The sequence below is a fragment of the Vitis riparia genome, chromosome 7 (genome assembly GCF_004353265.1).
Source record: "Vitis riparia cultivar Riparia Gloire de Montpellier isolate 1030 chromosome 7, EGFV_Vit.rip_1.0, whole genome shotgun sequence".
Lineage (NCBI taxonomy): Eukaryota > Viridiplantae > Streptophyta > Magnoliopsida > Vitales > Vitaceae > Vitis > Vitis riparia.
In genome coordinates this window covers 22,515,822-22,542,611 of record NC_048437.1, presented here as the reverse complement: position 1 = coordinate 22,542,611, position 26,790 = coordinate 22,515,822, and the positions used below count along the sequence as shown (strand labels likewise).

At 36.7% G+C, this 26,790-nt stretch overlaps 1 protein-coding gene across 3 annotated transcripts; it reads right to left on the bottom strand.

Annotated features, from left to right (window-relative positions):
* On the bottom strand, positions 1 to 25,720 carry LOC117918348. 3 transcript variants are annotated; one of them, XM_034834926.1, is made up of 16 exons: positions 25,414 to 25,720; positions 24,205 to 24,366; positions 23,868 to 23,984; positions 23,673 to 23,757; positions 17,187 to 17,295; positions 16,990 to 17,057; positions 16,771 to 16,896; positions 16,023 to 16,677; positions 15,575 to 15,905; positions 15,058 to 15,258; positions 14,891 to 14,951; positions 12,609 to 12,722; positions 12,351 to 12,464; positions 12,116 to 12,222; positions 1,024 to 1,099; positions 1 to 378 (listed from the first exon to the last, which is right to left on the bottom strand). In XM_034834926.1, exons 1-15 carry the CDS (start codon positions 25,497 to 25,499, stop codon positions 1,063 to 1,065), a joined length of 2,373 nt encoding a protein of 790 aa, XP_034690817.1. In that variant the 5' UTR covers positions 25,500 to 25,720; the 3' UTR covers positions 1 to 378; positions 1,024 to 1,062. The 3 variants fall into 3 exon arrangements, with proteins under 3 accessions (XP_034690817.1, XP_034690815.1, XP_034690816.1); XM_034834924.1 differs by having other exon boundaries at positions 15,575 to 16,677; XM_034834925.1 differs by having other exon boundaries at positions 15,575 to 16,677; positions 24,205 to 24,360.
* Positions 25,721 to 26,790: the final 1,070 nt, after the last annotated feature.

The following is a 26,790-nucleotide window of genomic DNA, read 5'->3' as shown; positions in this document are numbered from 1 at the left end:
GCAATCACCAAAAATCAGGGTGATCTTCTGTTTCATCTTTACTTTTTGTTCTGTGCTTTCAGTGGCTCAAACAAAAACTAAAAATATTTACTGCCATCACTGCAGATATACAGCTCATATATTTTGTAAAGTTACATGGATGCATCTGTTAGAATGTTGGATTTGAGAGCCCCAATTGCTGGAGAATTTCCTCATGGGAGTAAACGGATGGTTTCTCACTACTCAAACAACAAAACCCGAAAAAAAAAGGAAGGAAAATAGAAATGCAACTGGGAGCATCATCATATTGTACATTTTGGCATATCACGCTTCAATCTGGCCTTCCAGTTTACTGATATCCCACAGCAGCAATGTCCAAAATCAGGTATCCACAAGTTCCTGGCAACCCAAATTTACATAAAGTAAATACTAAGCAGCAAAGAGCAAAAATATGTCATAGAAGGGTGAAAAATCCAACAAATAGAAGCTACAGATGGGTATTTTCTTTTTCACAAGCCCTATAAAACTAAAGATTGTGGTCCAATGCAATAGATTTCATTTCTGCTGTTCATCTCTTAAAACTTCAATAGCAATCAACTACAACTCCCTCTCTAACAATGCCAATCACACTTTCTTAGCCAAACTTCATGAACATAGGAATCTAGGTAAAATGTGATATTTGGATCCATGACAATCTTGAAACATTAACCAGTGCAGGTACTCTTCCCAGGATTCTGGAAAGAGTGGATTGGTAACAGACAGAACAGGTTCAGAAGCATACACCTTTGAATTAGATCCTTATGGTAAATACATTATCAACATCCCCAGTGACAACCTATCAAAAAAACTATCCCCAACGACATAAAGCTAAATCAATGCCATTGTCCACAATCATGACTTCACACTGAATTCTTGGACAGCAAACAGGCCATTTCTGTATTCAAAATTTTACTTAACAAGACGATAGGCATATGAATTAATCAGTCAAAATATCTTAGACTATGGTAAGTGTAGATACAAAGAAACAGTGTTGGGAGAGGGTACCATTGAAGCTGAGTTGCACACTTCACATGTGAAATTTTACTACAGATTTCTTCCATTCGAAAGCATTTGTCTGAACCTGCATTTAGTGAGAAGCAACCATCAGATAAATCTTAAAACCATTCACTTCAAATAACAGTAATATGTGCATGCCTAAACGCGCCAAGAGCAAAATCATTCTGATAGAATCAAGACAACAAATAAAATGAACTATTCTAAAGGTAAACAGTGTTGTATTTTCTCAATAGATATTAAAACATATAAGAATCAACTTTGGTTGATTTCAAATACAGAACAAGTAAAAATGTAGAATGAGGGAGTCATCATGAGAGTAGAACCCAAACTTCAGAATCTGATTGTCGTGCCAATGCTAATGAAGTAAGTGATATAGGATTCAACAGACTAGGGGTTTTGGGAGGAAGTTGGATCTAAATGCATGCCATAGGATTCTACAATCTGTATCACAAATTTAACCACCCATGCCGGGTACTGAATCTCTAGTAAGGGAGGAGCTCCCCGACAGGGGGAAATTACAAACATGTACAACTTAGGAGCTGCAGGGAGAGGAATCTATATAGCTGGCAGGGCGGTTTGGCTGCCATATTTAGGAGAACTGTCCAAAATTGAGAAGCAGGTGCTGTAAGCATCTTTGGCTTTCTAATATGAGACTCCTACAAGAGTAAATATGGAAGGCAAGGGTCCATGACCCATTTTCTTCTAGCATTTCTGGTTGAAAATCTTTTTCAACAGGTTTGTTTAATGTACTGGGTATGGTTGTTAAGAACTTACAACACATGATATAATACAATTTAATGAAAATTGATACATATTGCAATTCATATATTGTTTCTATATTTTCGTCTCATGTACTGTTAAGGTTTTTTATTTATTTTTTTATTTTTTATGTAGTGAAAAATAAGTAGAAAACAAAATGGGAAGCTAAGCAGTTGATTCCTTTTATGGGTGGATTTTCTACCCCCTTAGTTCTTGAGTTCATATTTTTAACCATTTTAGATGTGCACCTCTAACAACATCTAGAGTAGATGGTTTTTTTCTACTTTTGACCATAGCTATGTAATCATTGTACTTGGGGGAAGGATTTATCATCCTTCTTTGTACTAGCTTAACCCATGATAATAAAATGTTTGTTTCTCATCAAAATAAATAAATAAATCTCAAAAATATATGCGTACATGTATATTGGAAGCATCTAGAGTGGTATATAACCAATTACTTGAAAGATAGTCGAATTTAAATGGTGAACTATGCTAGACCATATGAAAACATTGAATGCTAGAATTTTAAAACATTCAATTTAACAGAATGAGTTTATTGCATTGGCTTACTAATGAATTCACAAAAATAAGCTTTTTGGAATTTTTGCTATATTTTTAGTTCTAAAGTCTGACTAGGCATATACACTTGTATGTGTAATTTTTCATGTTTGTCAAAAAAAAAAAAAAAAAAAAAAATCCAAAAAAGAAAAAAAAATTTAGAACATAAAAATTTTATTCATCATATAATTTTTAATGTCAACAAATATAGTTTTCAATGTAAGATTATTTTACCTTTCTCTTTTATGATTACTTCCTAACTTTCCTGTACATTTTAAACAATTAATATAATAATTCTTTTCTTTCAAAAGGAATTGAACTTGATTTTTCTTAAAAGTATGAAAATAGTTGAAGGTGTATATATCATTGCATCATGTATCACATATATATTGATACATTTTACGAGTACAACTATGGTACTAGGCAGCCAGAAATGAATATTGTTCTAAATCATCTTATCAAATAGGAAGTGGATAATCCATTTTTCTTTTTCTGTTATGCATGAAATGTATTTGATGAAGGAAAATTTTTATTCTTGGGGATGAGGGTTCCAAATCTGGAATCAAAAAAATTATTTAGAGGATGATCAAGAGTTCTCTGCTTCAGCCTATTTGGAAGGACAACAAGCAAAATTTTCTAAGCAAGGAATCCACAATGATGATGAGAGAGTAGTTTTTTTTTTTTTTGATAGGTAAACACAGAAAAAAATATATATTAAGAGAAAAGGGCACCTAAAGGGCAACCCAAAGCATGCAGGGAGTATACAAGAGGTGCCTAAAGGTAAGAACAAAAAAGAAGTGGGGATACAAAAAAACTCACCAACCCTCATCTAGAACCCAACCAATCAAAAAAGTTGATTGAAGGTAAAGGTCCTGCATCTATACACAACTTAGACCAAGACCATAGATTACAAAAAAAGAATATTTCATGATTTGAATCAAAAGTTCCTCATTTTCAAAAGCTATCTTGTTTCTTTCCTTCCAAACCGACCCAAATAAACAAAGTGGAGCTGCCATCCAAGCCTCTCTATGCTTCTTGCCCATAAAGGAACCATGCCAACTTAGGAGGGTATCTCTAGCCGAAAGTGGAAGGACCCACATCACACCAAACATCGCAAATAGTAGCTCTCACAAAACCCTTGCCTTGGAACAATGGATTAGAACGTGATTAATAGACTCCTCTTCAGCACAACAAAGGAAATATCTGTTAGCTATGGGTCACCCTCTCTTTTTGAGTTGATCCAAGGTTAGAACCTTCCCCCACGAAGCTTCCCAAGCAAAAAAAACCACCTTAGTGGGGACACAAGGGCTCCAAATGATGCTCCTCGGAAATGGAACTGCACTTCTAGGTTCAAGAGCACTATAAAGAGATTTAACATAAAATTTCCTGTCCTTATTCTCTTTCCAAAGCACCCTATCCTCCAAATCAATGACTAACCTCTTTCCTTGTATGGTCAAATGGAACCTCTCCACCGCCTCCACCTCTCGATCATTGAAAGGTCTAGAGAACCGCGGATTCCAGCCCCCCTCTTCCCCCAACGAGTCCCAACAGTCCGCTACCCACACCTCTTTTGAATCCACTAAAGCATACAAAGAGGGAAAAGAGATGAGAGAGTAGTTTTTACAACTAAGGACTTTGAAAGTGGAGTCACCCTCTGATGTTTTATAAAGGTCAATTAAACTAGCCTACCCTCTATTTCCTAGAATAATGATCCCCTTCCTTGAGGCTCTAGTCAAATGACTGGATCAACCCCAGGCAACAACTTATAGTTAAGTTGACAATGGAATGCATTGAGGTTATTCCCAATTTACCCTTTAACCAAATTAATTTTAAATTAACCCACAAAAAAATCCTAATCAACATCAAATTGATCCTAATTAATTTCAAAATATTCACCAAATTAATCCAATTCAACTCGAAATCAAACTCTAAAGCTCTAATTCACAATGAGTCAAGGACAAAAATCTTCCTCATCTTCCTTATCATTATCTTCAAAATAAAAAAGAAAGTCCCAATCCCCATCCAATTGTTCTCTGTCATGTTTTCTTTAAGGGTTGGTAATTAGGATGATGGGGTTGGATTTATGATTTTGGGATAAATAAGGCAACAACCAACAGGATTGGGGTCTTTAATATCCTTCCCATTTTTTTTTTTTCCTAAAGGAAAAAATTTTCCCTTTGCTGTGCTATGGCTGCTGCACAGCAGCTAGTGTGTGCTGTTGCATCCTTTTTTCAAAAAAAGAAATTTGAATTTTAAAATGAGGGAAAGGGATATGGCTTTGGGTAGCATACGAAAAAGGTTATTGGGGAAGAAAAAAAATTATTTTTCTTTTTGATGGTCAAATTAATAGCAAATAGGTGGCAAACAGAAGGGGGTGCAACCCATGGATGCTGGGGAATACAAGAGGCACCACACCAACCAAAAAAAAAAAACACACACATGTATACAATGCCAGTCTATAGCAACCCAAGCTGTCAACAAAACCTATAAGGAAGAAGTTGACATCACATAAAGAACCTTTAGATCATAAAAGCAAAGAGTTGATTAACTGATTTTTAACAACCAGAATCAAATTCTCCATACCTCCAACAGTTCATCTATTCCTCACTTTTCACACTAGCCAGAACAAACATATGAAGCCATTTTCCAAACTGGCTTTGCAACTCTTTCCCTTGAAGCTACTGCACCAACCTAGTAAGGCATCCCTAGAAACTCAAGGGAGATCCCAAACACCCTAAAAAGAGAGAACAGTAAAGACCACAAGTGAAAGGTCCAATAACAATGAATTAAAAATGGTTAGCCATCTCCTCCCTTTTCTTCCAAAAGCAACACCAAGTAGTAAGAGTCTACTCTTATCTAATAAGTCGATTTAATGTCAAGATATTCTTTTATACTACCTCCCAACTTGGCCCTACAACCATGTCCCACTAAAATGCTAGTTTGGGAAAGGAAATTCCTCCATCCTTTTCTGAAGGAATGTATTTCAAGTAATCTCCCCTTCCCACAGGAAATGTCTTTGAATCTTTTTGAGTCTACAACGGATCCTCCTTGGCACCACAAAAGAAGACATGAAGTAGATAGGAGACTAGTGAGGGTACTTTTTATGAGTGTCATCCTACTATCCTTAGACAAATAATACCTCTTCTAAGAGGTCAATCTTTTCTATCATCCTTCCTCAACCAGGTCCTAGGAAGGAGGCTTTGAAAGGCAAACCCAAATAATTAGTAACCAGCCTACTTTCCAACCAAACCATGAAACTAACTAATGCACCTTCTCCACCTTGCACACTTGTGTGATCTCAGCTTTGTAAAGATTAACTTTGAGGCCCTAGATTGCCTTGAAGCACAAACGATTCCATCAAATATGAAGCAACTACCCCCTATCAACCTCACAAAACAAAAAAGAATCATCTTTTTGGAGATGATACCATCTTTTTCTCTAGACCTTTTATGGAAGATCTGCAAAACCTTAAACTAATCCTATTGCTTTTTAGGAATTTATCAAGACTAAAGATCAATTTAGACAAGAGTGCTCTATATGGAATTAACATAAGCCAAGATTTGATTATCAGGTTGGCTTCGGTTCAATGCTTGAATGCAAAGTCTCAAATTGGCCTTTCACTTACTTAAGTCTTCCATTAGGGGGAAATCTAAAGGCAGTTGCATTTTGGGACCTAATGAATGACAAAGCTTAAAGGAGATCGGATGGATGAAAAAAGACTTTTTTTTTTGCCTCTAGGAGGTAGAATCACTCTAATTCAGACATATTTGTTCCATATCCCTAACTATTTCTTATCTCTCTTTAAGATTTCAACGTCAGTAGTGTCTAAAATTGAGAAATTGCAAAGAAATTTTCCCTGGTCAAGAGCTAAGGAGGGTAGAAAAGATCATCTCATTAGTTGGGACTTAGTGTGTAAGCTTAAGGAGTAAGGAGGTCTAGGACTTAGGTTGATCTCTTTGAGGAATTGTGCTCGCTTAGGGAAATGACTTTGGAGGTTCCATAGGCAAAGTTTTGGCCTTTAGGATTAGGTTATTTTAAGAATTTATGGGACATGTCCTAATGGATGAAATGTTAACATTATAGTTAGATGGTCACATTGCACAGGTGTTCTAGGGTTTTTTCAAGTTACACTCATTTTATGGTGGGTGGCGGAGTGAGAACTCGCTTTGAGGATTTGTGGGGACAGGATCACCCTTTGTGTTCACAATTTTCATGTCTTTATAAAGTTGTCACAGTAAAAAATCTTTATTTTTTATTTTTTATTATTGTTTTTTATAGGTAAAGAAAAACCATATATAAAGAAAAGAGGAAGCACCAAAAATAGTGTCGTCAAAGTATACAGTAAAAGCCTAATGGCTCAGCCTAAAGGGGAAGGGAAAAGAGCGAAAAAAATCACATGCCCTTACTTAGAACTTAACCAATCAATGAAGCTAACAAGATAAATAGGGCTCGTATCTACAAACACCCTAGACCAAGATCACATATTACATACAAAAGAAATTTTCAATCTTTGAATCGATAACTTCTCATTGTCAAATGCTAACATGTTCCTTTCCTTCCACATTGTCCAAAATACACATAAAGGGGTTGTTTGTCAAACCTTTTTACGAGCTTTACCCACAAATGACCCATGCCACCCAAGAAGGGTTTCCTTCACTGAACAGAAAAGAAGATTCCAAAGAACCCGAGCCTTTGCACAGTGAAGAAGAAGGTGATCAACCATCTCTACTTCAGAGAGGCAAAGAAAACACCTATTTGTCAAATAGTGCCTCCTCCTTTAAAGTTGATTTAGAGTTAAGACTTTCCCCCAAGATGCCTTGCAAGCAAAGAAAGCCACCTTAGGTGGCGTGCTTGATCTCCAAATGCTCCCACAAGGAAACAAAAGAGAATCTCTAGGCTCCAAAATAGAGTAGAGAGAATTGAAAGAAAAGGTCCCACATCTCGCAGTTGTCCAAATCACTCTATCATCCACATCTCTCTGAACCTTAATTGCTTGAATCTTTTGTAGAAAACACTCCACCAAATCTAACTCCCAATTATTAAATGCCCTAGAGAAAAGAGGGGTCCATCCACCCCCTTCACCTTCAGGGTTCCAAACATCCGCCACCCAAGCTTCCTTAGTCAAAGAAAGGGTAAATAAGGAAGGGAAGGACACATATGGTGGCTCATCTCCGCACCACTTGTCCCTCCAAAATCTCACTCTCTGCCCATTACCCACTTGGAATGCCAACCTGCTACTTAGAATATCCCACTCCTTCCTAATAGATTTCCACAACCCCACACCAAACCTCTCACTCACCTCGTGGGAATGCCACCCCCCATCATCTTCACCACACTTTTGACTGATGACTTGCCTCCAAAGGGCCTCTCTTTCATTGACATTCCGCCAACTCCACTTGCACAAGAGGGCTATATTCATCAAAGAGAGATTTCTCACACCCAAACTACCTTTCCTTTTCTCCAAGCAAAACCAATTTCCACCTTACTAGATGCAATTTTTGCACAAGAGTCTCACCACCCCAAAGAAAATCCCTCTGAATCTTCTCCAATCTCAACCTCACTTGTCTTGGCATGCAAAAGAGAGACATGAAATAGATTGGCATGCTAGACAGAGTGCTTCGAATTAAAGCGAGTCTCCCCCCTTTTGAGATATACTGTTTTTTCCACATGACTAGCCTTTTTTGAAATCTCTCTTCAACACCATCCCAAACCGTCACAGATTTGAAGGGAGCCTCCAAAGGAAGACCCAAATAGCGAGAAGGGAGACTGCCCACTTTACAACCTAACTCCAAGGCCAAGTCATCTATATTATGCACGCTCCCCTCCGGAATTAGCTCACTTTTCTCCAAATAGATTCTCAAACCCGAACAAGCCTCAAACCACATAAGAAGCCAGCTCAAATAAGTCATCTGGTCTTGTCACAATAAAAAATCTTACCATTTCAACTATCTTTGGTCGTTCTTCTTCATATTCTTAGGATTTTAATTTTCGTTGCAACCTTACGAATTCAAAGATTGAGGATCTTGAAAGACTCATATTATTCCTTACTTGTGTGCACTTGTATTCATCCACCCCAGATGTGAGAGCATGGTCATTGACTTCTTCACGATTATTCACAATCAAATCTTTCTTTATGGTATTGTCTAATACTTCATATTTTGTTCTTTGTCTCCAAATCTAAAGTCTTATCTAAGGTTAAGGTCTTTGCATGGTTAGAGATGTACAAGAAGGCAAATACCAACAATATACTACAATTGAGAAGATATTTCAAATTCCTTAGGCCTGATTGGTGTGTTCTAAGTAAGCAAAGTGGAGAGTCTATTGATCATCTCTTTCTATACTATTTGATGACTTTAGAGCTTTGGCACCATCTATTCAAACAAGTCAGGATCGATTGGGTTCCACCCAAGAGTATATGTGATATGATGATAATTTCATATAGGGGTTTGGGGAGTTCCAGTAAAAGCAAGATTTTTTGGCAAATAGCTTGTCACACATTGCTTTGGATTATGTGGTGAGAGAGAATGACAAAAAAAATTTATGATAGGGGAAGGACAACATAGGGATTGTGGGATTTACTTCACTTCTATTTCTCTTTCTAGGCTTTATGCACCAAGGCTTTTAAAGGCATTCCTTTAAGAGTTATCCAACTAAACTAGCTTGCGATGCGTAAATAAAAAGGGTGTGGAGATCCTTGAGAGGAATGATGTTTTTAGCCTAAGCCTTCTGCATAGACTCCTTGTATAGTAGAGGAGGTCATCCATATTAGGATCAAGTTTTTTTGTAATCGTGGGGATAACTCATCATCCTTCTCATGTTTTCATTAATATTAGTATTTACATCTCTTGTTCCTAGTTAATGGGGTGCCAACTGGATTTTTCCCGAGTTCTAAAGGGCTTCGTCAAGGGAATCCATTATCTCCTTACCTCTTCGTTCTGGGAATGGAAGTGCTAGATGCCCTAATTAGGAGGGCGGTTGCAGAGGGCTACCTCTCAGGTTGCAGTATTCAGGGTGATAGGAGACACAATCTTAAAATTTCCCATCTCTTCTTTGCTGATGATACAATCGTGTTCTGTGAGGCTAACAAAGAGCACCTAACACATTTGAGCTGGATTTTTTTGTGGTTTGAAGCAGCTTCAGGGTTAAGGATTAACTTGGACAAAAGTGAAATTATCCCAGTTGGTGGGGTGGAGGAGATTGAGGAGATGGCAGTGGAATTAGGATGTAGGGTGGGCTCTTTACCTTCTCATTACTTGGGCTTGCCATTAGGGGCTCCTAATAAAGCCACCTCAGTTTGGGATGGGGTGGAAGAGAAAGTGAGAAGGAGACTAGCGCGGTGGAAACGGCAATATATCTCAAAAGGGGGGAGAATCACTCTCATAAGAAGTGTTTTGGCTAGCATGCCAATCTATCACATGTCTTTGTTCCGAATGCCAAAGTCAGTGGCTAGGAGATTAGATAAAGTTCAAAGAGAGTTCCTTTGGGGAGGGGGAAGTGCGGAAAGGAAAGCTCATCTAATTAAGTGAGAGGCGATTTGTAAGGATAAGAGCAAGGGAGGACTAGGCTTAAGGAAGCTAGTGCTCTTGAACAAAGCTTTGCTTGGGAAGTGGATCTGGAGATTTGCTTATGATAAAGATGATCTTTGGAAGCAAGTTATCGCAGCGAAATATGAGCAAGAGGGTCATGGTTGGAGAGCAAAGAGGGCTTATGGGGCTTTCGGCGTGGGGGTGTGGAAGGAAATATGGAAGGAAAATGATTGGTGCTGGGATAACATGGGGTTCATAGTTGGCAAAGGAAGCAAAATCAATTTTTGGACTGATGTGCGGTGTAAGGGTACAAGGCTGTCCCAAAACTTCCCCCATTTATTTGCTATGGCTGCTCAGAGGAATGCGACGGTGGAGGAGATGTGGGATCAGAATTTTGGTCAAGGGGAGTGGAATCTAAGATTTTTGAGGGACTTTAATGATTGGGAGATGGATATGATAGGGAACTTGTTGCATATTCTGAGGGATTACAAGCCTTCTATGGAGGAAGATGCAGTCTATTGGAAGGGAGGAAGGAATGGCAAATTTAGGGTCAAAGAAGCCTATAAATTGGTGGCCAGACCCAATGAGTTTGATTTTCCTTCTAGATGCATTTGGGTGGATTCAGTTCCAACCAAGGTTGCATTCTATGCTTGGGAGGCTACATGGGGGAGGGTGCTCACTCTTGATAGACTTCAGAAAAGAGGATGGCAGCTTCCTAATCGTTGTTTTCTATGTGGTTGTGAAGAAGAAACTGTAAATCATATGTTTATTCATTGTATAGTGGTCAGAGTTCTGTGGGATATTGTTCTTGGGTTATTAGGTGTGCAGTGGGTCTTTCCAGAAACTATAAAGGAGGTCTTAACTAGCTGGAGGGGCCCTTTTGTGGGAAAGAAAAGGAAAAAGATATGGAAATTCATTCCGTTATGTATTTTTTGGACGGTTTGGAAAGAAAGAAATAGGCTAGCTTTTAGGGGGGGAGTGTTAGATATCCAAAAGCTTAAGAATTCTTTTGTTTGTAGCTTGTGGAGCTGGGCTAGATTGTATATTGGTGAGGAGAGTGTGTCCCTTATAGGGTTTTTGGAATGGTTGGCATCAAACTAAGGGGTGGTGAGCCCTTCTTGTTTTTTTTTTTGGTTCTGAGAGGGGGTTGTTGCTTTGTATACCCCCTGTATACTTGTAACTTTCCGCCTCTCCATTAATATATCTTGCTTTACTTATCAAAAAAAAAAAAAAAAAAACATCTCTTGTTCCTAATAAAAAAAAACAAAAACAAAAAAGAATCATCACAAATAGAATAAGCCAAACTTCAATTCCTCCTCAAGGACCCTCTACCTAGAAACCTTTGACGAAAACAAAAAAAAAAACCCTCTGCTGCTCTAGAAATGAAGCAACTAAACAATTATGGAACAAGAATGAATGGTATGGGAAGAGTGGATCCCTTGGTTTCAAACCTCTCAAACTTGGGGAAAAAAACCAGTATGAGTGCGCAATTAACCAGCACAAAGAAGCCCAAACTGAAGATACAAAATGTCATCCAACCAATCCATTTTTGTCCAAAGCCCCTCATGCTCATTACAGTAATCAGAAAATTCTAATATCCAAGTTACTAGCTACTCCAGCCTACCTCTATTAAACTGGAGTTGATGACTCTTCAACAAGGTAATTAAGGCAAATTTGTCTTTTTCTGTTAAGGGACAAAGTCTGATTAAGGAGATCAATGTAATATCAGAAAATAGAAGGAAAGTCCATGTAATAATTTCAAACCTCAGGAGTGGTTAGTGTCATTTTCCATTTGTTAAATGATTGGGTTCTAGATCTCCCTTTTTTCCCTCCTTTTTTTTTCTTCCCTCTCATATCAGTTCTACTCTAGATTTCTTTTTCTTTCCTTCTCTTATTATTAGTAGTATATTGAAAGATATATCTTTTATCCATCAAAGAGCAACAAATATAATGGCATAATTCTAAATTATGTCATTAATGTCAATTTGTGAAAAAGGATTCCTCATCCTTCTTTTGTACTTCTTAAATCTTTTTTCAATATAATTCATTGTTGTTTCCTATAAAAAAAAAAAAATTGTCAATTTGTAAAAAGAATGATTGTCTGGAAAAGACCAACAATTAAAAAAACTGGATTTTGTCCCCAATAGTTTGTGAATAAAAAAAAAATCCAAATAATTTTTTTAAAAAAAAAAAAAAAAAAATAGAGGAAGGAAGAAAGAAATAATATAACCACACCTTGGATATTGCTCTAACTCAGCCAAGTTTTCTCCAAGGAAGGAATTTGGTCCATTACTGTTCATTCCATGAGAAACATCATATTGGAGCACCCTCAGCTTCCCTTCCTGCAATTTTCAGCAAAAGAATTACACAGAAGTAAGGATATAAGCTGAAAAAATTAATAATATTCTATTTTATTGAAGAAGAGAACAAATAAAAATAAAAATATTTCCAAACGGTATCAGATGTACACCTTGGTTCCATACACAAGACCTCCTCCAGGTAAAGGATGAAAGCAAGCTACATTGACCTCATCTTCAGCACTGGGAAGCACTCTAACAAGTTCCATATCTGAGACTCGGTAAACCTGAGTGACAAAAAGAGCCTGTGAGACCTGAAAGATCAGAACAGTAAGATTTGAACAGATAATAAAGTACTTGACCAGCACTTCAATTGGAGATCTTCAGTACCATATTTACTGCCTAATGCTATTAAAATTTTGAAGTGTTACCTCCAAAATTGTGTAAATAGGTAATGTCGTTTCCCCATCGATAACAAGGCTTTTAAGGAGAGAACTATGACGCCGACCGTAGGCAAGTAATATGTGTTCAGATGTCGGAGAAAACTGCATGTAAGAAAATCAAAATAAGAAGTCTCCACAATATAGTTACCAAATAAAAGTGATATGAATATTGGCTTTTGCCTGAACAGTTTATTATAAGTTTTGACATTTTTTCAGGTAGGCAAGTAATAAAAATTTAAAACATGCTCAGAAAAAAGGGCTGCAACCCCAGTATAAGTTTGGCATCGACCTAGTAAAAAGAACTAAAGAAATAGACATAAAACATGAAGTGGATCAGGTTTCAAAATATCAATCAACAACAAAAATCTTAAAGCAACACTACTTCCAAATTCCGTCATAATACATGCATTAACTATCAGAACAAACCCAGCATACTCAACAAGTTATCCAGATTCTATGGAAACAATTTCAGAAAAGGCACTGGGTTGGAACATCTTGAAATTTCCACAGATTTCAATCAAGTCCTTTTCAGGCCTCTGGTTCAACCAAATCCACTAAAGTTAACATCACCACTGCTTGTGTCAAAATATTTCAAATTCCTCTATAAATTGTCCAGAAAACATGTACATCTTTGTAAAGGAACCATGGCAGTTTGCAGCATATGGCAGACATGGCCAAAAACATTTACATTAGTATAATTTTAAAATCATCTTTTTTAATCAGAGACATCCTAGACATAATGGTCTATGTTTAAATTGAGAGAGAGGGAGAGGGAGACAGATATTTTGATAGGCTAAATATAACTTTAATATTTTAATAGAAGACCGCCAATATGCATATACTAGTCATCAAGCACACACATTTGCATGCGCAAGACAAAATATAAGAAACTAATTATTATCTCTAATGGAAAGAGTAAAGAATGTTGCTTCTCTTGTTTAAGAAAAAATGTCTTACTCTAGCAATTTACTTTTTCAGAAGCAATAATCCCAATATTTATGATGTTTGAAAAAAAAAAAAAAAATGGAATATGCTTATTAGCTCTATTCTTAGTCAATATTTTAAATTCGAATTGTTAAAGTGCATAATAAATTGTAGGCTCAAATCCTATAAGTTTAAGCTTTCAGGAAAATTGATTGTCTAACATGGTATCAAAGCCTTGTTTGGAGAGAGGTCATGTGTTCAAGCCTCATTACGTAATATTTATTTTCTCAATTTTATTAAGCCTACGTATAAGATCAAAAGAGATTGATTATGGTTATATACCTACAAACCTCTGTGCCTCTCCTTGTGTGGGAATGAGGCCACACATAACAGGGAGGATGTTAGAATGCATGATATAAATTGTGGGCCCAAATCCTATAAGTTTAAGCTTTTAAGAAAATTGGTTGTCTAACAAGAATATAAATAGAATTTGAAAAAAATATGGATAAATATAAGTGTCAAAGAAGTTAGAGAATGAACAACCTTACTACTTATAGAAGATTGCCCAAAAGAATTGACTTTACAAAAAAACAGATAAGCAATTTGCAAAAGGATAATGAAGGTAAATAGCATACTAGGTTAGGAAAGTTCAGGGAGAGGGAGAGGAAAAAGACTGAGCAGTTGCTTGATAAGTCATGCATGGTTTGGGTTATGTGGAGGATATTTAGAAAATGGAAGGTTTTTCAAATATATATTAGCTCACTAAGTTGACTGTTTGTTTTACTTATTTTTTCCTTTCCTAATAGGCAAGAAAAAATATTATTAAATGCACCTAGCAAGAAAGTGCACATAAGTACACAAAGCGTGCACAAAGGAAACCAAAAGGCAAAAAGAACTGTTTGTTTTACTAATTTCAACTTCATCATAGTTTAAATGTCTTGAAAATAATGTCTTATATTTTTCCTTAATTTGACATGTTCATAATCGTTTTGGAAACTATTTTTTTTCTTAATCAGAAACAAAGAAATGCGTTGATATGAATTGCTTGGCACACCAACTAGTGTCTTGGTTTACACACTCTCACACTCACAGAGAAATAAAATGTATACAGTAATAATAGTCATTATTCTTCTTGTTGTTTTGAATGATTTCAGTTAAATGTTTAACTTCAACCAAAAAACCATTGTGGAATTTAGCCTTCTTTAATACATCAGCCATGGCAAATAAGAAGACAAGATTCTATATCATAACAAAAAATAGGTCAAAATAAGCCAAAACATGGCACCTAAAACCAGTCAACAGATAAATAATATAGGAGTCCCTATAATATATTAAAAACAACAAACCTGAATTGAAGTCAAACAATGAGCAGCTCTAATCGCTCGGGAAACAAGTACTGTACCAAAACTGTACAAGTAGAATAAGCATTGGATGGACAAAATGAGCATTGCATAGAATGAATTATAAAAGACTTGAATGCAAAAGAAAATTTGGCAAGGGATCTGAAGCATACGTTGCCTCCTCTAGTGAATAGATCCGAAGCTCATACATGACATGGTGTGCTGAGACTGGATGTCGAGTGGGTGATGTTGAGGCCCCTATGACATCTTGAACCTGTGTTTGCAATCCAGGATCAGCTTCCAAATGAGGAAGCACACATGCAACACAGGCAGCTAAAAATCTCCCACAAGGTGATAAATGTGCACCCATTTCACTGGAATCACAGTTGTGTCATAAATATGCTAAACCATAAGTAACAAGGATCAAGGATGACAGGCTAGGCAGAAATTTTATGAAATGCAAATACTTGATATTTCATTTGACCAAGATAAGCATTTTATGACCAGGGAACTACCATTAAGAATATATATAACCCACAACAACTAATATCACATGTGCACATGCTAAAGCATGTCAAATGGTTTCATTTGTATAAACAAGATGATGATCTTCAAAATGCCAAGATAAGTTAAAAGCACCGGAGAAAGCTTAAAAAACGAAAGGCAAAATACCATAAATTTTAGGCATACCTACAAAGGACAGCATGTGGTATGGTTAAGAGGCACTTCTCAGCATTGAGCACAGCAGAAGGATTTTTTAAATCATGTGACCATATTCTTAGCTTTACGGTGCAAGGCAACTCTGCAGCAGCTGCTGCAGCCAATGATGCAGCAAGTTCAGACTGGATTCTACTCATGATGGGTGGAGTATCACTTCCTTCATGTGCGATATTAATAGATGCAGCTTGTTCCACAGATTCAGATACTGAAATCAAGTGGGAGCGCGAAAAACGTTGTTGCTGGCCAGATCTTCCAGCTACCCCAGGTAAGTTGATGCTGCCTGCCATTGCTGGAGAAATTACTGGAACCTCAATGTTAGAAGTAGACAAATCAGGATTCAAGATGGCAGAACCCATTCCAAGATTTTGAGATGAATGTTCATGAGAGGCACCATTAAGAGAGAGCATTGGAGATATACCAGCTTGGCTTTGACCCATTAACCATCCTTGCAGAAAAGGTAATTCCCAATATTTTGGGCCTCTACAAGGTAAAAACTGATGCAGATGCCCAAACTCGATGGACTCTGGCAGACTAGATATGTGCCCAGGAACTCCACGTGATGCACTATTGGCACCACTGAAAGTATCTAGGTTTGCAGAGCTTCTGTGCTGGTTTTGTTCCACAGGTTGCATTTCAGTGGAATCCATGGCATCCATTTTGGGGTCCGGAATTCCATTTTCCATTCCATTAGGGACACAATTAATTTGTGTACCTTCTGTACTAGGATTTGAGCAAGAAGGCAAAACAGGAGAAGTTTCCATGGGAAACACCATATAATCATATTGGCCAGCTGCATTTGCATCTGCTTGAAATTGCACTGAACCAGAAGAACCCATTTGTACCCTGGTTGAACCAGTAGGCCTATCAGTGTGATACAAATCTATTCTTGAATCATCCCTTGCAAATGAAGGAATGAATGAGAAAGGTAAGGATGCAAGGTGGAGTTCGGAAGCCAACTTAAGACGGTCACTAGAATGAATATTCGCCAAAAATACTGCAGGAGGAGGATAGTGCAAGTAACCCGGAGATGTTGCTCTTGTCATTGAAGAATCTGAAGAATCAAGATCATTGACCTGCATATCAGTCCATTAATGTAACGCATTCAACAGTACAAGTAAAGAATCAAATCCAACACTTCAAAAAAAAAAAATAATAACAATAATCACCTCTGCAGTCAAGAGAACTGGAGCACCATGAGGATGAAAATGCACAGCACGAAGTGAACGTCTTGTCTTCAATATAATGGTTGGTGATGAAGTCTCCCCTCTCCTGCTGTAGTGCCATACGAATAGCTGAAACAGGACTTCAAATGTCAGTGCCATGAAATCTACAAAACCAAAACCCATGAACTAGGATATAATAAAGTTTGAAATCACATATCATACCTTGTGCCCTGAAGCAACAGCAAGCAGTTCTCCTTTGGCATGGAAAGCAATAGAAGCAATAGGGCGATCTGGTGAAAACAGACAGAGATCAAATTCACCACATGAGGCATAACTAAATGCTTAGTGTGTGTTTGTGTTTGTGTGTGTCTGGATTGCATCAACAAAGCAACCAGAACAAGAATGAAAACAGAAATTACAGAAATCACGAGATCCTATACACTCCGCAGTATTTGCATCCCATATACGAACTTCATGATCTAAACTCCCGCTTGCAAGTATTTCAGGATGCACTGGGTGGAACCTAACCTGTAGAAGCTCCATTAGCATTTAAGATAGTATTGATGACTTTAAAAAAATTAAAAATAGTTCATCCACATGAATAACTAACAGATTAAAGAATTACATGTTGACAAGCTAAAGGAATGGAATTCAATTATCAAAAACTCCCAAAACTGAACACCAACACCCTACCCCCACCCAAAACAACAAGAAGAATTAGGAGAAGGTAGCCTCTGGAAATCACTAACCAGAAGGCTCAGGTATCAACTCCAGTGGGTGGTCGGCAAAACCACCCAAAATATGAGAATTAAGAGCTTTTAATCTCAAGAAATCACTAATTGGAAGGCTTACACACCAATTCAGCTTAGTAGATTACCAGGAAAAACAGATGTGTTGGACAACCATTTTCCTAACAGCTTAAAATGTTGAGATACAATGTATATCATGCTCTATACTACATTCAATCATGTGTGGCCCCATACCCACACGTGAAGTGACAAACATACCTGTGGGCAAACAAATAACAGACAGTCTCCTTTGGGGTCAATAAGTCAGGGAAATAAATATATAGTGAGGTTTGAACTCGTGACTTCCTGCCACTTGTAGCTAAGATACTATGCCAAACAATCATTTTTTCTAAAAATTTAAATTATTAGAATTTGGGCCCATAATGTATATCCAACACTCCAACAAAACAAACCAAGCTAAAAATTGAAAAGCATAAAAGAATATATAATAAATTAGGTACATAGGCATGCACTCTGCCATCAAAACTACACGGTTAGAAGGGGAACAGAGGCATGTCACTGAAGGTAAGAGTCTAATCTGCAACTACCAGAGTTAACAAGATGCTGCACACCCAAAGGCAGCATTTATTAACAATGATAAATTTATAGATGAAACTAGAAGCAAATGCAAGAGGATATAGAGCAAGGTACAGCAGCTTGGGTAAATGTTCCAAAATGCCTGGAGATGACAATTAAATCCTAAATTGGTAAACCTCCTTCCTAATTATAATTTTTTTTATAATAAGAACTTTCTTCCCCATTATATCCGTAACATTGTACTAAAAGCATTTCACACACATGTGATAGGAATAAATCCCCTTGCACTAATATTCTAAAGCATGGCTCAAAGTCATGGTATCGATCATTGACTCAGAGGGTTCCAAGGCATATCGGTCTCGGCATCTTGGCTCAGTATCAACGACACACATAATAAGATAGTTAAAAGGTTAAAAAAAATATTGATATAATAATATCCAATTTATTATTAACAATAAATTAGTATATAAATTAATACACTATATATGGTACCATTACTATATAAAATAATATATTACCTAAATTGATGCAATTCATACCACAATAATAGATTATTGAATTTTCACCTTTTCTTTTACCAATTCCATACCATTAGCATATAAGGCAAATTGATGCAATTCATAAGACAACGAGCATTTAAATGATAGATCCTTCTTATATAAAATAATACATCACCCCCTTTTTCCTCAAATTCCCAATCCTCAACACTAGTAACCACAACACATTTTTCAAATTCCTTATCCCAAACACCAATAACCACAACACAAAGAGAGAGGGAGAAACTAAGGAGGGTAGTCGATGACGTGTACCAAGTTTAGCTTCCTCTACAAAGCACACCCATGCCACACCAATGAGACCATGGAGACGAAGCAAAGAGAGGCAAGACCAACATGCAAAGATTGTCATCAATGGAAGAATTTGATTTTTTTTTTTTCACCAATCAGGCAATCACCACAATGAAAGCTCTGACACAAAGGCGATGCAATCCATCCGCAATCACTGTGAGAATGTTTTCTTTCTTCTTCTTCATGGGTATAGAGTCATAGGTCTGGAAAAACTTTTCTTTTGAAGAGAATCTCTATTTTTTTTAGAGATTTCTCAGTTTTAGTTGTTGTTTGATGTTCTTTTATTATGATTTGAAGGGGGGGGGGGGGGGGGGGGGGGGGAGAATGATTTCAGGGTTAATTGGAGAAATTTCTGATAAATTGAAGGATTCAACCGAGTCAACTCAAAATCTCAATCGAGTCAACTCAGTTTAATTGATTCTTGCTTGAGTTTGGGTTAAAGATGGTATCAAATATCGAAAAAAGGATCCAAAGTGGATACGACTTGACCAAGTCATATCAAACTTGGCCGATACTTTGATCCTTTTTCTAAAGTTTCACTACAAAGAAATTACAAACATACCATAAAAGAATAGTTGAAATTCCATGCATAAGACACCTAAATTTTGAAATTTCAACAAAAATTAAGAAAGCTGCAACATAAAAATCCCCTCAAAAGGATATATAATCTTCCATTTCTCATGATCACAAAATTTTGAGTAAATGAAAATTCACAAAAGATCTTACCAAAGAAAGAAAAAAAAAAGTCAACTAGGGATCCCAAAAAATCTTCCTATCAATCATTTGCACTCTTCAAATCAAGGAAAGTAGCTTAAGATTGCGAGATTATCTGATGCATGGATTACTCATTTTATGGTATTAACTAGGCCAAGCCCTATTAACAGTAGCATCTATGCTCATGTTAGGAGTTTTACCCAAGCTGAGAGAGACTAATGAACATTATGTCTCAAAGGCTCAAGCAATTACATCTTCCACAAAAATCTTGGAAAACAACCCAAATGTACTTCCACAAATATTCAATTCCATTAAGTTCGCCAAAATCGCCAAGAAAAAGAAACCAACAGGATCTAGAGATTGATCACATGGCAGTGCCACTAAGTTCTATTACACATACATTAAGAGTATCAGGAGCTTATCTAGAAGAAGATGGTAGGAGCTCAGTGTCATTCTCATAATAAATCCAACTTTCATTGCATTCCTTTCTGCATAATCTTTTTATTTATAGAATCCTTCCATCCCTAATCTATTGGCACATTTAATGAAACATCAAACTGAATTTATCATACTGGAAGCATTGAACTCGTTAAGGATGCGGCAATAATAATTAATAAATATCTCTATGACAGATCAATACATTTATTGGTCATTCAAAAACAAAACTTTCGAAGACTGAAGCAGTATAAAAGGCCCAATCAGGATCCCCTTTAGTTAAAATTTGTTAAGAAAGCTCTATAAGATTTTGCACATGCATCAGCTTTCCCAGATGATTCCAGGATGATGTGTTTGATGGCACATAGACCATTTGAGGAAAACTACAGATATCAAAAGGCAAAAAATTTAACAGGCCAGACCCCTAAAATTACAAATCAGTTTTAGATAGACATATTCTCAAATAGAAAACCAATCAAGAAATAGAACATGGACGTAGGGTAAACAAGATATTCCAGAATCGAACAGAGGACCACCAAGAGATGGATCGGGAATTTGAAGTTCAAATTAAATATTTAATACATTAAGACATGTGATAGTAACTATTATAAGTGGTCAGGAAACATGGAAAATACACTCAAGTAGAGCATCATAGGACACACAAGCTGCAGATAGAAATCCTGTTCAAACTTAAGAATCTATCGAGAAACAAGGAAACAGAAGCAACTGCTACAACATTAGAAAGAAGAGATCTGCAGAAATTTTCAAAGTAGTACTTCACCGCAGTAATAAGTAAATCAGAGAAGTTTAGGTCAATGGAAGGAAGGTCCAATAATACTCTCACAATTTCAAGAGCATTAAGCCAAATTTCGGTTTCACCATTCACAAACTACTCTTTTTACCTTGCTACCAATGAAGGTGAATTCAATAGGCAATTGCCATTTCTCTAATTTACAGTCATACATTACTTAGATTCTCCCAAGAATAAATTTTGAGGTCATTAAGCTGTAGTTTACTTCGTTTACCCATATATACTTACTCTCAATATGGAGCACTTTACATTATAAGAATTTATATATATATAACCTTTGAATGAAATAAATTTGCAGCAAACTATTGGCTAAAGATTTTCATGATCGAGAACTGCCACCCTAGGGAAAAAATATTTAACAAAGTGATTGCCTAGAATTTGTTAGGTGATTGGAGACCTAGTATTAAGGGGCTGTCCTGTGAGACTTTAAGTTTGGAGGCTAGGTATTCAACTCTTTCAGCTTTCAATAGCAACAAAGCCCCAGGTTTGATTCTTGACATCTGTTTTGGGACTTTGTTAAAAAAGAAGTGATGGATCTCTTTGGGGAATTCTATGAACAAGGGTTATGTGAGAGAAGTTTGAATGCCACTTTTATGGTCTTAATCCCAAAAAAGGGTGGAGCAAAAGTAAGGCCTATTAGCTTGATGGGGAGCTTGTACAAATTATTGGAGAAAGTTCTAGCACAAAGGCTTAAAAAAGTGGTGGGTGGGTTGGGGGGGGGGTCGTCTTTACTTCTCAAAATGCCTTTGTCCAAGGAAGACAACTTCTTGACACCATCCTTATTGCAAATGAGACCATTGACTTGAGGTTGTCTAACGGTATTCTATGTAAGCTCGACATAGAGAAGGTCTATGTCCATGTAAATGGGAGCTTTTTGTTAGCAATCTAGGAGAAGATGGGTTTTGCCTATAAGTGGATTGGGTGGTTTAATTAGTGTATTTCAACAACTCAATATTCAATACTTGTCAACGGGACCTTAACTGGCTTTTTTCATAGCTCTAAAGAGTTAAGGCAAAGAGACCCTAATCCTCCTTATTTATTTGTTATGAGAATGGAGGCTCTTAGCTTTCTTTTTAAGAAAACTAGGGAAGGGAGCGAGGGGGTTTCAGAAAAGGCTTGCAAGGTGGAAAAGACAATACTTATCATAAAGAAGGGAGGGGTTGGGGGGTTAAGGGGGACGATTGTCATAGACTCTAATAAAAAATACTTTGTCTAGTCTTCCCATTTATTTCTTGTCCTTTTTTGTTATTTCAAGAGGAGTGCATCGTAGACTAGAAAAAATTCAAAAGAACTTTCTATGAGGAGGGTCTCTGGAAAATAAGCCACACTTGGTGAAGAGTCAAAGTTTGTAAGCTAAAGAAAGAAGAAGGGTTAAGCATTTGGAATTGAACAAGGTTCTCTAGGCAAGTGGTGTTGGAGGTTCACGTCAAACAAGGAGCCCTTGCAGATGCAAGTAAGCATGGGCAAATTTGGGGAAGAAGAGGGGGGTTGGTGCTCTTTGGAGATGAAAGAGGGTATGGCATAGGGTTGTGGAATGCCACAAGGAGAGAGTGAGGTGCTTTTAAAAGTAAAATTTCTTTTGTTGTGGGTAATGGAAGAAGGGTCAGATTTTGAACGGACATTTGGTATAGGGACACCCTTATGAGGACCTCTTTCCCATCTCTGTTCGCTCTAGCTACTTTAAAGGATGCTTGGGATTTTTATGCATGGGAGCAGGCTGAAGATGGGGGGACTAGAACCCATGTTTCTTAAAAAAAACTCCATCACTAGGAGTTAGACTATATTAAAGCTTTCTTTGTAAGGAAAATCAATGAGTAGAAAAGTAGATGACAAGGTAGTGTGGATGGTGGCAAAGGGAGGCAATTTTTCCAATAAACCTTTTATTCTGGAATGGTTCAGAGGAGTGTAGAGTCTTTCCCAATTCATGGGCTCCAATAAAAATGAGTTTTTTTTTTGTTTAGAAAGCAACTTGGAAAGGGATTTTAATTATGGATAACATGAAAAGAAGAGGTTGGATGTTTGTCAACATTTTTTATTTTTTTTTAAGGCGAGGAGGAATCTAGTGACCACATCCTCCTTCACTTCCAAGGTAGGATTATTATGGAAATTGGTCTTCTCCTTATTTGGAGTGGTATGGGTGTTGCATTCCCTAATCAAAGCAACACCACTAAGTTGGCACGGTTGTTCCACTGGAAAGAAGAGAGAGAAAGTTTGAAATGTTGCGTCTCTTTGTTTGTTTTGAACTATTTGGAAAGAGAAATAGAATAGCTTTTGAAAATATTGATAATCAAATGTAAGCACTTAAATCCTCTTTTATGTGTAACTTTTTAGAATGGACCAAAGCAATACTAGGGGTAGGGTCCATGTCCGTGTCCATGTTTAATTTTGTCGATTGGTTAGGTTGTTAGCCAAAGGAGGGATAATTTTTTGTTCTCTCTTCTCATTTTTTTGCTTTGAAGTGTACTTGTATACTTCCTGTGTGCTTTGTGTGGCTTTTTTTAGCACTTAGTAATTCATTTCTCTTTTGCCTATCCAAAAATAAATATTGCCTAGATGAGCTAAATGATGAAAAAGGTTAAAAATAGCTGAAACTAAATAATTGGGATATAACCTTGCTGAGATGAATGAACTCCTTAGAGAAGCTAATTTCATAGGAGTGTCACTACTTCAACAAGGATTTTACGTGTTGCTGCTACAATAGTTATTATCGATTTCATGTAAGAATAAGGAGCAAATAAAGACTGCTTGATGCATATGTTCTTAACTCAGACTTACCACCCAAGGTGTCCTTCGATGACCAGTTAACACCTTTAAGCAGCTTCCAGTATGGCAATCAATTATCTTTACAGTGTGGTCACCACTGTGAGTATGAAATAGGATTGGAGTACAGTTAGAAGCCTGGCTACATAATTACGGATAAAAAAGACGGTGCAAAAATGTAAAATAGAGAAAAGACAAGTTAAAATTTACTGTGTGGAAGCAAGTGTTTTTCCATCTGGACTGAATGCTGCTGCAATAGTAGACCTCGGAGGAGGCATCAGAGGACAATACCTGGCTGATAAATGCTGCAATGAATCTGCCTCTACCCTAGAACAGAAAAAGAACAAAAAAGAAAGAAAGAAAGATAAAAAGAAAGAAAACAGAAGCAAAAAACTTGTATGAAAACAGAAGCAAAAACCTTGTACGAAACAGCATGCATCTAGGACAGATAGAGCATGCTCCTTCATTTTCAAATAATGTGCCGGAAATAAAATGTTCCTTCTTATGAAAATGGAAACCACAACAAAAAATGAAAAAGTGTTAATACCATGAGATAAGACCACGTCTTGCATCTCTAGCTGCTTCACTTTTGGGCCCAACGAAGGACTCAGCATTCTGTTCAGAAGATCCTCCCCATAGCCTCTTTGGAAACTGTTTCGACCGAGGACAAATCTCTCTTTGTGCTAGCAATTGAAGGACATTCCTGCCACTTACAGATAATGAAATACTAGAGACTCAGAAACTTAATAATAAAGAGAACTTCATGGACTTGAAAGCTTTATGAAATATGAACTAGGTTTAATAACAGAAGCACAGAGAGCATTATGTGAAAGATGCAGCATAACAGAATGAGTACAGAGCAGTTCTGCCGCAAATCATTTGGCCAAACCACCTTCCAATATGTCAAATTCAGTAGTTCTCTGCTAAGGTTTATAAGGTTTTCAAGATCCAGGATATGCTGTTCTGCCCACGAGAAACTTAACTAATGCATTGATTGGGAATCTTATGCAGGACACCAAAAATCATAAAAGAATTGTGGATGCACTAAGATGATTTTAACCAAAAAGAAAAAAAAAAATGAAATGTTGGAATTCCTCCTAACAAGGGAAAATCCAAAATTAAAAAATAATGAGGAAAAAAAATCACTTCTTCCCACTTAAAATTAAAGAACCCAAAAAGGAACACTACTTAGATTCAAAGGTCATAAATTCCAGCATGGTCTTGGTAATCATGCTTCAAATCATTTAAACTTCCAATTAGTGAAAAAAAAATAGACAAACAAGTAACATTGCCACTATTAACCAAAAATTGTATCAAGGACTTTTTCAAAATTCATAATGTCCCAATAGACATAAGTTTCATGATTTGCCCAATATCAAAGAGAAACCTGAATTTCTCAAAATTACCTTATAGGTTTTTTCTTTGTTTGATACCCTAGTCAGGGTTTTTCCAATTTTTTTCCTTTCAAAACAAAAACCAATAATACAATATTATTCAATTTATTTCCATTCATTTTTCTCAGTTTGTCAGCAACAAAAGAGAGAATTAAGGAAATGCAAATCGGGGACCCATGAGAAGTCCTACCACCCTTCAAAAACCACTCTTCAAGCAAAATTATCACGCAGAACCCTATTTAGTCGCTGACAAAATGGTGGGTGGGGGGACTAATAGCTTAAACATTTCCCGTAGATTCAAATATCAAATTTCTTCTCAGGTTTCTCCGAAACCAACTGGCAGGTTGACAGATTGTTCTAACCTGTGATGGGAGGAGGGACCGGACGGTGAAGAAGAGACGACGGTAGGATCGTGTGGCCGCGAAGGTCGTTCAATCATGTGCTTCATGGAGAATCTAACCCAAGAATCAACCAGAGAGTCGCACTGTTGAAAACCTAATTGCCGTTTGAATGGCGAGAAAACAGTATAGAGGGTGAGGGTGGAAGAGAGGGGTGGCTTGTTTAAGATTGGAATGGGGCTCTCTCTCTCTCCTCTCTCTCTCTCTCTCTAACACAGGTACGGTTTTATTGGGGGAAAGCGGGGGCTGTTTGTCTGCCGAGAAAATTATAATCCAAAAGTGTACCCCACGTTGTGAAAGCCAAAGCCTAGACCGATCCGGGGAGTATTTGAAAATGAAGAAATATTTTGTTTAAGGGATGAAATAATCCCAAATTATGAATCTACAAAAAATTTGCGTAATCATTTAAAAATTATTTTTTATTTCACTTTTTTTTTTAAATTGTTTCTAGAGAACAACTAATAAATAGTATTAAAAAATTTTAAAAATAGTTTTTCATTTTTAAAATCACAAAGCTAAACAAGTTCTTAAGGCCTGTTTGGTCATGTTTTTCTGAAATTTGTTTTTAAAATTGGTTGAGTTAAAAAATAAAAAATAGTTTTTAAAAACAAATTTCAGAAAACATGGGCAAATAGACCTGTATTTTTCTTTTGTTTTTAAAAATTGTTGAAAACAACTCTTACTTGTTCTCTAAAAATTATTTTCCATTTTACTTTATCAACCTAAAGTAATTATCTTGAGGCATTGTAATAAGATGATGGTCGTTTTTTTACAAATTTAAACCATATGAACGCAAGTAATAATTATATGCAATTAAATCATAGATACAATAGCAAACCAATTGCATATAAAATTAGGAAAGGAAGAACAAATACAAACTCAAGATTTTTATAGTGGTTCGATGCAATTCAATCTACATATACTCTTCTTAAGTTCCTAATAGAATGAGGGTTTCACTAAACCAGTGCTTCTAACACAAGCCTCCAAGCATTACAATTGACTGACCAGCTCTAGCACTTATAATTTCTACAAGAGATGCCTTACTCTTGAACTCCACAAGTGATACCCCATACTTGGTAAACACAAAGTGATACCTTAGATTTTTCACTCAAGTGATATCACATACTTAATGTCACGGACTTAGTCGTTCACTAAGCTCGTGCGGCACTTAGACAAGCCAAGACACTTGATCTTGTTAAGTCAGTCTTGCTCCCCAATGCTTAGCTTGCTCGGCTAAGACACTCACGACTCGAAAGTTTAAGAAGCTTGGTAGGCAACTCTTGAAAGAATGAAAGCTTTCACTAACTCAAGAAAACCTTTACAAGTGCTTGGATGCTCACT

Coding starts and splice junctions, on each gene's coding strand:
- LOC117918348 (XM_034834924.1), bottom strand. CDS start 25,499: ATGAAGCACATGATTGAACGACCTTCGCGGCCACACGATCCTACCGTC. Junction 23,758..23,867: donor AAAACACTTGCTTCCACACA/GTAAATTTTAAC, acceptor TCATACTCACAG/TGGTGACCACACTGTAAAGA. Junction 16,897..16,989: donor CTGTTGCTTCAGGGCACAAG/GTATGATATGTG, acceptor GTCCTGTTTCAG/CTATTCGTATGGCACTACAG.